Genomic DNA, 12,804 nt, shown 5'->3' with positions numbered 1-12,804 from the left:
TCAAAGTGGAATAGGCTAATCATTGAAAGTTGGATCTAGGCCTACTACTCGGTTTACCAAGGTTTTGATCTTAAATATTTAAACAGTGTGATGTCACTGTCCTTTCAGCCTGGCTCCTGTCCTCTTGTATGTGCACTCTGGTTTGCTGACTGCTTAGTGAGATGCTCTGTGTGTACCAATGGGAGTTCTGATTCTGTAAGTGGTGTGGCAGCACTAGATGAGCATTGCCTTGTCTTTCTTCCGTCTTTAGCTTAAGTTTAGTCTCAGTTTCATGTATTTGCCTACTAGGTCAAATGTTATCCAGCCCCACAGACATAATTTATTTTTCCCGATCACTGATCTAAATACTACTCGTAGTCTTCCCTTGGAATTGCTCTCAGAATAATGACTAACACTGACGAGTTTTCATCCCCATGTGCTTTCCTGTCTTAAGGGGTAAGACTGACCCCTAGTGTTGATAAAAGATTTAAAAAATTGGTTATAGGAGTAAACTGGGTTAGACCTTGCACACAGCGTTAAAAATGAGAGACATGGTATGCATTTATCTCTTCATGTTTGAATAATCATTTCCTTCTAAAAAAATATTTAATTTGTAAAAGGTCTGTAATAAATGAATGAGTGAATAGTTTGAGTGATAAAGGCATCCTTTCCCCCACTCTCCCTCCTCATGTTTTTTTTCTTTGTTCTTTGGCATCTCCCAGACACCAGGACAAATTAAGCCCCATTTGCTATAATGTTCTACAGTAAAATGGGGAAGTTATCAGTGGTAGCTCCACTAGATTAATTTCACGGTTGTGCTTTTGGAGTTAATTATTTCTGGAAATAATAGACTCTCTGAAATTATTCCTTTAAGTTGATACTCATACTGTACCTCTGCAATTAGCGGTGGGGTATTTTGGTCACATACAGCATATTCAACACACTGCATTATGTGATTTATCATGGGTCTTGCAGATTTTAATCTTTTCTTCTGGTCGCTACTCTAAAAAGGAATTATATAAAGTGCCCTACAGCTACCAACATGACTACATTAAAACACTGTATAGATGGAACATGGTTCTTTATTGGCTCTGGGAAATCTAAATGTCCAGCAAAGGATCTTTCCAACATAAAGAATCCTTGGTTCTAAAAGGCTGTGAAGCTGACAGCTAAAGATCCCCTGATCATCCCAGGTCTCAAAGTGCAACCCTCAGGGACTTTTCTGTTGAGCCAACCCATTGAACCCTGGAAGCAAGCCTTACAAAGACACTTTTTTTGCGAAAGAGACTTTTTGTTATCAGGGTGGAGTTACAATTCCATTCCCTTGATTAGGAACATCAAGTAAGTGGAGGGCTTCGTGCCTGTGGCCTCACTGACTTCATTCTTCCAGATCACCCTCGCGTGAGGTTGAGGCGCATTCCTTTGGAGGCGGGTGGTACATTTCACACCAGACCCAGAGTTACCGGAATAGAGCCTGCGTACTTCAGCACTCAATTAGAGACCACACTCATCACAAAACCTGCCTGACTAATCTCTCTGGTTTGCTATACATGAATGTGAGTTTCCAGTGTGTGTAAAATGGCAGAACCTTGAATGTATGATATGAGCATATGAAGAGGGAATGTCTAATTACAAGTAATGTTGTAAAGAATGCGCAAATCAGTAAGCAATTCTCTGCCAGTGACAGGAGTGTCACTCACACTCCTCAGTTGTATTGAAATACTTCACTGACAGGCCTTGTTTGATGCAGCCACACAGAACAGGAACAGGATATTTTTTTTATTATTATTTTATTTATTTTTTTGGAGGGGGCGGTGATGGTTTTGGGGGTATTTGCGGCCTGAGGTTAAAGAGCTGCATTCTACACAAGTTGCTCTTTCTTTGTTGGCTCCACAAAGGAGAGAGAGAGGGAGAGTCGTCACTTTGGTGGATATTCAAAATAGAGCCTAGTAACTTCTTCAAGATGGCACTAATTGGCCCCGCTGGGAATTTGGAGTTGGAAATCCTTCATGTGACTTGTGCACTGCTCTCAAACATAAGCTCTTGTGTCGCAGATGAAAAGACACTCTCCACTGCACGATCTTCTGATTACGATGAGAGTAATTGTGATCTAACAAGATATCATAGTGGGATCCTTTTAATACACTAAAACATTTGATCATTACAACAAGCCAGAGACTATTTCCTTTCCAAGTCCTTGTCCACAGGAGGTTAAGATATGCATGTGTAGCAGAATCTCACCCATCTAATTATGTCTTCTGAGCCAACATCAGAGTTTGGGTCCATATTAATCCTACTGATCAGCAACCCTGTTTGACTTTAAAGATTATTCATTGCTCATCAATATTAATTTCAGACGGTGGTTCTTAATTTGGATACCACTTCAATATAAAGCAATGTTGGAATACAGAATATTTAAAGTGGTAATTGTTTCCACCTTTTCATTCACTGAACAAGCAGATGGATGAGTGAAACAACATAAAAATGAAAAAATATGCCTAACAACCACATGCCATGTTCATGAGTGAACTACTACTATACCTGCAGTAAGTTAGTCACATGTGCAATCAGTGATTTACAGTATGCTTGATATGCCATGCACGCAGTGCAACAAAGACACACCAGCAGAGGGCTTTGGAAAGAGCAAAAACATTCACCCGGAAGCCGACAATCCCTACTCTCATGATGTCACTCGCTTAAGCAACATGGTGAGCCACACCTAGTTAATCATCAACCCCTCAGTGCTAAAAACAAAATGAGCCACAGCCTGCTGTTCTGACACACACACAAGAGGAAACATTTATTTAACAAACAGGTATATAAAATTGAGAACTTTACAACAAACTGCATATACATATTTACCCATTCTGACACCAAACCAAAGGTAAACTCCTGCTGACTCCTGCTATGAAACTGTGTTATATTTAACACATGTGACACATCATAAACTCTCTTCAAAGTATTTAAAAAGGAGAATTCCAAATGAAATTGGCCATTAAGACATTTTTGGAGTACCAATTTACAGCACTGTGTCACGATACCCCCAGTGCAAATATAGTACTTGTATTAAGTGCAAAAAGCTTTGACGAAAAACAAAACATTCTGGAAAGTACTCACTTCATCCATTAGAGGTCTACGACGTTATGAAGAGTTAAGGTCAGCAGCACTTTACACAACACAAACACATACAGTAAACTTGTCATCAAACCAATACTTGTCTGCAATGATGTCTCTCCAGCACTCAGAGGTGGAGTAAACACTGAATTTAGAAAGTGAAAGTCCTTCTATGTATTTCTTCTGCTTGTGCACGTAACACAGGTGATCACTAATTAGCTGACCTACTTGACTGAAGGGATGTGCTAATTTTGATCAGCTGATTTACTAAATCTTTGGAAAAATAATTTGGCAGGATTTTTACTTTCTGAACCGGGGATGAGAGTAGAATTTATAAACTGATTCACCATATCATTTTAGGTTTTAAGTACAGATATGAGTTGGATTTACCATCCTGGTGGTGAAAATAAAACATGCCATCATGTTGTGCACTGTCATCATTTTTTGTTGTAAACCTCTGCCAGTGTTCTGAACTTTGGGCCGAGGGTGTTCAGGAAGTCCAGATTGTCATTGGGGTTCTGGTCACTACAGCAACCCACTGAGCCAGCCACAGAGCCCTCCCCCTCAAAGCCGTACGAGTGAAGAATGTCATCTGCGTATCTACCATCCTCACCTGTGCGCAGGTAATTCAGCTTCTGCAAATGCACAGCAGGACTGGGATTAGCACTGAATGCCCATAGGATTTAGTAGAGCAACCACATTGAAACTATGTCAACTCAAGAGCATAACCAGATTATTTATGACAACTACAAAAACATGTTTATGTTCATGTTTAGGATACATAAGTCTTCTGTATTGTCAGAATGTGTTTATAATTCTCTCACAGGAACTACAGGTCATTACTATAGCTAAAAGCTTGAAAAGTGACAATAGGTGCTCACCATGTCTAAATAGATGCCATTTGTTCTCCATGTTTGAAGAGTGGCTTCGTCCCTCTGGTTAAGAAGGAACACATTGTTCTCTGCCCTGAAGTCATGCTGGCTGTTCATGTCCAACATGTCTGAGGACTGCTGCAGGAAGGGTTGCTGGGAGTCCTGCCAGGCTCCTGCCATGGAGGTGGCGTTCATGACTCCCATGGAGTTCATGGTGTCAAACATGCCATTGTCCACTGCAGTACCTTTCACTGACTGATCTATGCCCGATGTGGGCACAATAAGAATGTTGGAAACCTAAAGCGTGTGAAACAAAAACAAACATGTTAATGGAGGCCATCAGACTTTCCTGAGATAAATATGCCTTCGTAACTGAAAAAAAAACAAACAAATTTCCAATGCAAAGGAGGTCAGAAATACAATCTGGCATAATTTTTAAAGTATGTTGCTTTCAAAATATTAATTGTTAGCTTTGTAAATTAGCATGGATTATTTTCAGGCCAACGTAACAGTCAATCAAGAAAAAAACTCGCACACCATTATTTGCCGTTGAAAAATAAATAAACAAAGTGTTTAATCCAGGGGTCTCAAACTCAAATGAGCTGGGGGCCACTTCTGCCAACATCATCTGATTGGAGGGCCGCGTCAGTGTTAAAGAATAATACAAAAAAGAATGGCAAATACCTAAAATGCAATGGGGGTTTTTTTTCAAATACTGTATTTTCAAACAGAAAGTGCAAGTCTTTTTATCTATTTTTAGACACCTGTGCTATAAAATAATGATAAAATAAATATATATATACAAATTATGAAAAGAAACAAAAAAAGCATAAAAACAGGTATGTGTGTGTTTCACACCAAATAAAAATATTTTCCTCTCATAACTTATTTAAACCTGGCATATCAAAATTTCAAAAGGCCATGGCTTGAAAGTGGTCCGTTACGGACACTATCATCACGATTAGCACTGCAACCTCCAGCTATTTTGGGCAGAGGGTCGAAATAAGCATGGTATGCTTAGTGGACACCGTTGTACGCAAAGACGCACCTCCATTCACAGACGCACCGTGACTATCACTGTCAATAGACGATCGATCATAATATAATCTCCAAAAGGCAGATATTCTCCTTCAGAATCAGAATAGGTGAATAGCATAGCCTACCCAAGACTTCATCACACGTGAATGTTTTTTCAACATTTGGTGTAGGCCTATTTCTGCTTCAATTTGTGCGAAACTAAAAACCTGGCCTGCATCGCTTCCGCATCATTACAAACAAATGCACGTCTTCATGTTTCTCGCGTGTAGGCTAATACACTGTATTTCCTGAAAACTGTGTGCAGCGATTTTGGGCTTGAATCAACCTCTGGGTGTCTAGCAACTAGTGGAGGAGAGTACAAATGAGATTTGTTACTGTACTTGGATCTATCATCTATTTTAATCAGTGTCGTTGTTTGTCACAATTAAAAATACCCTCAAGGGCCGAATTACATTATTATTTTGAAATAGGCCGCGGGCCGGGAGTTTGAGTTTTAATCCATCAAGCCAAGTTGCTGCCAAGAGGTGAGGTGTTATTTTCAGGCCAATGCATAAATGTATGAACAGATGCAGTGCTTACCTCCTCTCCTGGTCCTTCAGTGTTGGATTTCAGCAGCATTCCGCCACTCCCATGTGCATCAACATGCTTTGGCTTGTCTTTCCCCGTCACACAAAAGAAAGCAGCTAGGACACCTTAGAGTGTGAAAAAAAAAACACGAGTTACATATGACGAATCGCTTGTGATTTCAACATGCACCACTCTGTGCAGTCCGTTATTTCTGTATAACTTAAGTAAGTAAGTAAGAGTGTGTGTGCTAGTGGGTGTGTATGCTTGCTTGTGTACACCTGCTTGTCACTGTGGGTTGTACTCACAAAGCAGCAGGAGCAGGGCCAGGCCCAGCAGCATGGCCAGTATGCCTCCGACCCCCAGCGCAGTGGACGTCTGGCTGGCTACACACTGATTGAGCTGACAGCGGCAGATCTTCACTGTGACCGTCTGTGTGTCTCCCTCACCCTGTAGGTCTTTGACCAGCACAGGGATTGTGTACGTCGTCCCCGTGGGAAGCTCGCCTGCCTGCTGCAAAGTGGCTGCTGTGTCTAAGAAAACACAGGTCAGTTATATGTTATTTAACCGCGCATTTGGGGACTGAGGTAAAACCATTGCAATTAGGAGCAAAACTGAAGATGTTTAAACACTAACAACCCTGTCAGGCCCAACCCACTGCCACACTGTTCAATCTCACTTTCATCACGATCACGATCACACATCACCTAATTTTATGTACAGTTAGAAATTAGCATATTCATTTTTATGGAGCCTGGGAGTGGCCATTGCAACACATTTTTACATTGGAAACTGATATTTTACTGGAACTGTAAATTAATTTGACTTAATATGTCTCTTGTTTTAATTAAACAAGAATAAATTGTGGGAATTAAATAATTATAATGACTGCATGATATGATTAAAACAACAGCCCGATTTAGTAAAACCTTCACTCAGAATGGCCACTCCTGGGCTCCGTTCTTTTCCCCATCCTTTACTGTATGTTACTATTGTACTTGTGTGCACGTTTAATGCACTCCTGATCCTTTACTGTATGTTACTATTGTACTTGTGTGCACGTTTAATGCACTCCTGATCCTTTACTGTATGTTACTATTGTACTTGTGTGCACGTTTAATGCACTCCTGATCCTTTACTGTATGTTACTATTGTAATTGTGTGCACGTTTTACTATTGTAATTGTGTGCACGTTTAATGCACTCCTGATTCTTTACTGTATGTTACTATTGTAATTATGTACACGTTTAATGCACTCCTGATTCTTGCCATAGGCTGATCTTACTAGGAATGATGGTTGTGATCATCATAATACAATTGCTCTCATTATCATGTTAAACCTTACCATTGAGTTTACTCAGTGTCCATTCGCCTTCATAAGGCTTTCTCAGTTCAAACAGGAAGGGGGAGGAAAATGGCGTCTTGTCCTTGTCCTCTGCCACCAGCACCACAGAGCCTAGCTCCCCCTCCTTCTCACACACAATCAGTTCGTGGGTCGGGAGAAGTGGAATGTTGTCATTCACATCCTCAACAATGATGAAAACGGTTCCTGTTCCTGTTTTAGCACCTGACAGAACAAAGCAATACATATTTGACTGGGGCTGAATAGGATTTAGTGTTCTCTGGTACCTATGCATCATTATCAATCCAGCTGGCTCTGTGTAATGGCACCTGGTTTTGTATGTGTCACTTGGTGGGGCAGGATTATTCAGATTGCCTGAAGGATTTTGATCCACCAGTACATGTGAAATAGAGGTCATCAGACTCCCAGATATGACTGACAAGTGGTGACCACACCCAGGCTTCAGGGGCGTGTGGGCCTGTGGTTCAGACTATGACTAATGTGCTGTCTGTTGTTGGTGTAAGCAAGATAATCCTCATGCAGTCATGGTTTACTCACTGGCATCAACTGCTTTCACGGTGATGTTGTACATGTCATTCTTGACTAAGTGAGACTCCCTGTCCACAGTGTTGGTGATCTTCAATTCGCCAGTGCTCTCACCCACTTCAATCCAGGAAGCTGGGTCTGAGATCTCATAATACCTGCAACACAACCATACAATATCATAGGAGCAGTTCACTGATCATGTTTGATGAGGATCTTCCTGGCATCACAGAGAGCTTGGTAAACATGTCAAATTCAAATTCGAGTAAATTTATAGCCACTGTAACTGATTAAGATGAAAGTCCTACTAAGGGATGGGTAGGCCATATCAACAGACAGTGTCTGTACACAGACGCGATAATAAAGTTCACATGCTTCTGTTACAATGAGTCATTTACACACAAGAGATAGCAAAGGTGTGCCTCCGCTGTTGAGTCTGTTACCATAGCAGTTATATCATAGCCTATGTAATAGCCTATGTAATGCAAGACGGAGTACATGTAAGTAAAAACAAACACATATTACAAGCATAACAGGCTTACCTGATTCCTGTGTTACTACTGGTCTCTGGGTCTTTTGCTATGTATTTGCCAATGACTGTACCATTCGGCAGGCCCTCTTTGATTCTCAGTGTCAAGTTTGCGGGCATGAACTCTGGTCCCTCGTCCTCATCCTCCACATTCACGTCTATGGGGATAGAGGCCCAGCTGGCCTGGGTGCCACTCAACTCTGCTTCATTCCGAGCCTGAACCTCAAGCTTCACAGCTTTGTTCTTTTCATAGTCCAAGGGCTGGAATACAGACGATGAGGAATGTTGAGTATTTAGTATAGCTAAATCCAGGGTAACACTTTATTCAGGTAGTCCACTTAGAGAGACTTGACAGATGTTTCTAGAAATTCAGTCAGTTCAATGAAGTTCAGTCTTTCAAAGAAATACTGAAAATCACCTTAACCAATCCTAACCCCTAACCCCAACCTTATTTTGTTGTTAACAGTGTCAACAACCACAACCATCCAAATAAAGCCAGTAAATTCAGCAAAACTACATGAACCACACATACTGCTTTCCTATCAGTGCTAAGTTAAGAATATCTTGTCCACACTGTTATCAGCTATAATGATCAGATTAGACTTGTATGTTCACACTATTAATTCCTTGCATTCCATATCTACATGGGAACATGCTTGCTATGCAGAATTGCAATTTATCTTACTTGTGTTTATTCCATTGTGAGATTTTTTAAATGTTTTGTATAGTTAGAAGTTAGAAAGTAGAATGTGTGTTTCTGTAATTAGATGTCAAAACACCAATGAAAAATGATTTGTTATAATTATTATAAAAGTTATTATAAAAGTATTAAAAGTTATTATAAAATTATTTGTATGTAATTATTATAAAAGTATTTGAATGATATACTTTCAAATCCTCAGTCAAGGCTTAACATGTAGGAATTCCTGTCAGCATTTTATGAATCAGGTACATCAGGAAAATCACCTTTGTCAGGTACAAAAGTCCCTCATTTGTGTCTGGGTCGGTCTCAATCCTGAAAAGGCCAGCGTCATTGCCCTTGGTAATGGCAAACACAGACTTCCAGTTGGGTGTTTTTGTCAGGTCTTTATCTTCCACTGGGATTCTGAGTAGAAGAGTTTCTCCCTCTACATTTTCTTTGACATTTACACTGAGCTGTGAGGGAAACAGAGAGCTTGAGAACAGTGTACATCTACTGTAGCTAATTCACAGAATTCACAGGTGCGTTAGGTATTATTCCTAATTACTAATGTTTTGCATGGATGTGCGCTCTTAAAATAACCAACTCGCCATAGACTTCAGACCAGGTTTCTCTTGGTCAGTGGCGTAATGCGTTTTAGGTGGTGTACAACTTTGCACCAGGTGGAAAACGAGTTTTACTACATGCGCCAGGGTGCAAAATAGGGGCCATCATCTTAAATATCACTATTTATCATATTTAAAAAAGTGAAATGTATTGACTTAGTATTTAACTAGATATTAACATATTATCTTTAACTTATTAGACCGGAGTTTCCCTTTAACTAAAAGACCATATTTTGAAACAGCCATAGCATTAATCATTTTGTTTTCCTTGCCTATAAGTGTGGATACTTACAGAGGTCTTTGAGAAAACTGGTGGGTTGTCATTGATGTCTTCCAAAAGAATCGTGGCTGTGGCTGTGTTAAACAAACCATTTGGTGCTCCATTCATGTCTCTTATCTCCACGGTGATGAAATGCTTATCTTTCACCTGCATAAAGGAGATAGTGAAAGGGTTTATCACAAAGGGTTTTCACACATACATTCACGTAGTTGCAGATTTGTAAAAAGTTTATTAGTTAATATTTAGACTTTTCTTTTCCTGAGATAAAAAGTTGCTTTGAATGATGGAGTCTCAGGTTACCTCTCGATCTAGTGTGGCAGTTCGTGTCTTAATGACACCTGTCTGAGCATCAATAGAGAACAGGTCGTTGCCATCCAAAAGAGTGTACTTAATCTTGGTGTGCTCTGTGCCAGTTTCATCTCGGTCTGTTGCATTAACGTGCCCAACTACAACACCTGAACAAAGGATCAATACAGAATATTTGAGTCATTAAATTGTGATTGATTGACTTTTGGTGTTGCTATATAACCTATAAATATTTTTTCCGAACAACTAGGTATAGATTTGAAGGTTTTGAAATCTATTGATGTCACAAACAAGAAATTATTGATTTCAGTACTAATTCCTTTCTAAAAACCCTTTGAAAATACATTAATTTGGGTGGTGGGTTGTGAATGATCAGATGATAAGTAAAGATAATTCTGAACATGTCATAGTTTAAACAGAAATACCATCTTCCAAAACACTTTTTATGTCTTACCTGCACTCTGTTCCAAAACAGAGAATTTGAGTGACCCAGTGAATGTTGGGGCATTATCGTTCACGTCGGTCACTTGGACTGTGAGAGGCAGAGGTAGGTCAGTCTCCTTATTAGTAAACCTATCATAGACCTGGACCACAATCTTAAGTGACAAAAACAACAAAAAAAGGACAAAAAATGAAGAGCAACTGTTACTATAATGAACACTGACAATCTGACAATCCAATAATTATGCTGTTAAGTCTTAAGTCTTTTTTTCACATGTCAAACTTATTGGCTTGAGTCTTTGAATAATACAAAACATGGATTTCTATGCAACGTCACGAAAACATGCGTGCGCAACTAAGAGGCAGAAAGCACCATAGAACAGCATAGAGCAGTGCTGTCCATGAAAAGATTACAATGAGTTTTTTTTGCTGAAAACTGCACCACTCAAAATCACAATGGTTAGAGAATGTTCAATATCCCTAAAAGAATGCATGTCTTCGCCATAATAATGCAAATGAACGATAAACTCCTAAAGTGAGCGCGCATCTAGTTTTGTTGGTAAACACCTTTTTTTTCCCCTCTTACTTGAAATTGAGGCCATTCCTCACGGTCAACAGCACTGTGGACCCTCAGCATCCCAGAGAACTTGTCCACAGTAAATACCCCCACTGGATCCTTGTCCACTCCAGGACCAGAAATGACATAGTACACAGAGTGGTTGGCAGAGGAGTCGGATCCAACCTGCACAAAAAAGACAGTTGATATATCTCATAATGTCAATGACAAGCAAATATGGCTAAATAAGCAGCACCACAAGCTAAATTTTTGTTCGAGCACTCTGCTAGAATTACAGTTTTTCTCAGTCATGATTCAGTGGATTTTTCAAATCATCATTAACGTTTGCACTACAGTAACTGCTTTTCTCAAAACATTTTGTGCAAATAGCAACACATAGTGGATTACCTGCAAATGCATGTAATTTCCTCAAAATGCTTACTTCATGTCTCAAAAGCAAATATTCATGCCAATCAACATGGCAGTGCCATCATAATGACACCTTCCTCTCTCGCTGTCATGAACAAGATAGTCAAAATGCGTAGCCATGTCACTATTGTGGTTTACCCAGTAAACCTTCTTATGAAAATGCACAAGGCTGCTTTTTCCTGTTTGCCATTATCAATTTCAAATGACAAATTACTGTATGTGGGAGATTGTAGGAAAGAATCACATTTTGAGAATTTCAATTTTTTGCCTCATTTCCAGAAATACACTTGACTCCATAAACATAAAACATTACAAAGCATCTTACTCGCTCAATATCCTTTGAAAGCCCTGAATTGTCATTTTCAACAATGCTGATGGGAGGAGGGCTCCATCTTCTTTTGAAGCGTCTCAGAATTCCGGTCTTTGGGGGCTACAATGTATGACACACACTCATGAGACACTACATTTGAATTTGACAAACATTCAATTTCCTTTAGTCCAGAGCCACCATACCAGTCAACACTACTGACATTAGTTGAGTGTATATCTACCTGAGTTGACTTCTGGGAGATGTAGACATCCATTTTACTTTGCCTCCCATCACTGTCCTGGGCCCACACTGAGAAGTGCCTCCCAGCGGAGGGCACCTCGGTGCTGTGGAGAGCAACAATGGTGCCATCTAGGTGTATGGCAAAGTCAGGGTCACTTGTTTCAACACGCTTTAGTTGGGAAGCACAGCCAACTACATAAACTGAGAAGGGTAGGAAAATCAGATGTTAACATGGTGGAGAAATTCTTTGCTTGTAGCTATTATGTGGATCATTGAGAAAGAGAGAGACAGAGAGAGACAGAGAGTGTGTGTGTGAGAGAGAGAGAGAGAGAGAGAGAGATTAATGGTATCCATAAATGAATGCTTCTAAATGCCTCTTATTCTCACCTTTTGACAGAACATGACCCGCATTTATTTCTTGGGGAGCCGTAGCATAAAAAGAAGGAGGAAAACAAGACTCGCCACATGCACAGAAAATAATCTGAAATACAACAATATGGCACTGTATAAGACTGATGACTTTACCATCTTTAACATCAACAGATAACAATGCAGACTTCAGTGTTTTTATGGAATTATCTTTTTCTTTATAACTATGTAGAATCCATCAAAGATTAACATCAAACACGTTTTTGTCTCTTAAAAGGGTATTTCTCAGTCACTAAAAGAAGTAGTTGTTACTAACCTCTACACAGACGCAAATCCACAATATCATGTGATGAGACATGCTACCAACTTCTTGACTCTTCATGGTCAAAACAACAATGATTCACTGAAAAAGTAAAAACAGTATATAAGGGTATATACTGTGTTTTGGGTGTGGATGGGCGTGGATGGGTGGAGTGAATCTGCTCTGTTTCTTCCCATACCTTCATCTGGTTGAGTAGCCACACGCTACACACACACCTGTTTTGAACACTCACGGCATAAACGAAGATTGTTAAAGCGGAGCTCCG

The 12,804-nt window shown here is 39.9% G+C and overlaps 1 protein-coding gene across 2 annotated transcripts; it reads right to left on the bottom strand.

Moving 5' to 3' along the window:
• Positions 1-2,752: 2,752 nt before the first annotated feature.
• On the bottom strand, positions 2,753-12,804 carry LOC125307982 (desmocollin-1-like). Of its 2 annotated transcripts, XM_048264136.1 has the most exons (17): positions 12,718-12,804; positions 12,534-12,620; positions 12,236-12,329; positions 11,850-12,049; positions 11,624-11,728; positions 10,900-11,055; positions 10,327-10,468; positions 9,867-10,021; positions 9,579-9,713; positions 8,948-9,136; positions 7,995-8,242; positions 7,468-7,610; positions 6,913-7,134; positions 5,876-6,100; positions 5,583-5,695; positions 3,975-4,262; positions 2,753-3,728 (listed from the first exon to the last, which is right to left on the bottom strand). In XM_048264136.1, the coding sequence occupies exons 2-17, from the start codon at positions 12,597-12,599 to the stop codon at positions 3,531-3,533; spliced, it is 2,679 nt and encodes an 892-aa protein (XP_048120093.1). In that variant the 5' UTR covers positions 12,600-12,620; positions 12,718-12,804; the 3' UTR covers positions 2,753-3,530. The 2 variants fall into 2 exon arrangements, with proteins under 2 accessions (XP_048120093.1, XP_048120084.1); XM_048264127.1 differs by lacking the exon at positions 12,718-12,804 and having other exon boundaries at positions 12,534-12,707.

Source organism: Alosa alosa, chromosome 1, assembly GCF_017589495.1.
Source record: "Alosa alosa isolate M-15738 ecotype Scorff River chromosome 1, AALO_Geno_1.1, whole genome shotgun sequence".
NCBI lineage: Eukaryota > Metazoa > Chordata > Actinopteri > Clupeiformes > Clupeidae > Alosa > Alosa alosa.
Note: the sequence above shows the minus strand (reverse complement) of the source record. Positions and strands in the feature narration are given on the sequence as shown.

What these genes read in the sequence shown, in the direction of transcription:
- LOC125307982 (XM_048264136.1), bottom strand. Translation starts at nt 12,599, where the DNA reads ATGAAGAGTCAAGAAGTTGGTAGCATGTCTCATCACATGATATTGTGG. An exon ending in GGATTTGCGTCTGTGTAGAG is followed by an intron (nt 12,330 to 12,533) that starts GTTAGTAACAAC and finishes GTTGTATTTCAG; the next exon opens with ATTATTTTCTGTGCATGTGG. An exon ending in TGTTTTGGAACAGAGTGCAG is followed by an intron (nt 10,022 to 10,326) that starts GTAAGACATAAA and finishes TCCTTTGTTCAG; the next exon opens with GTGTTGTAGTTGGGCACGTT.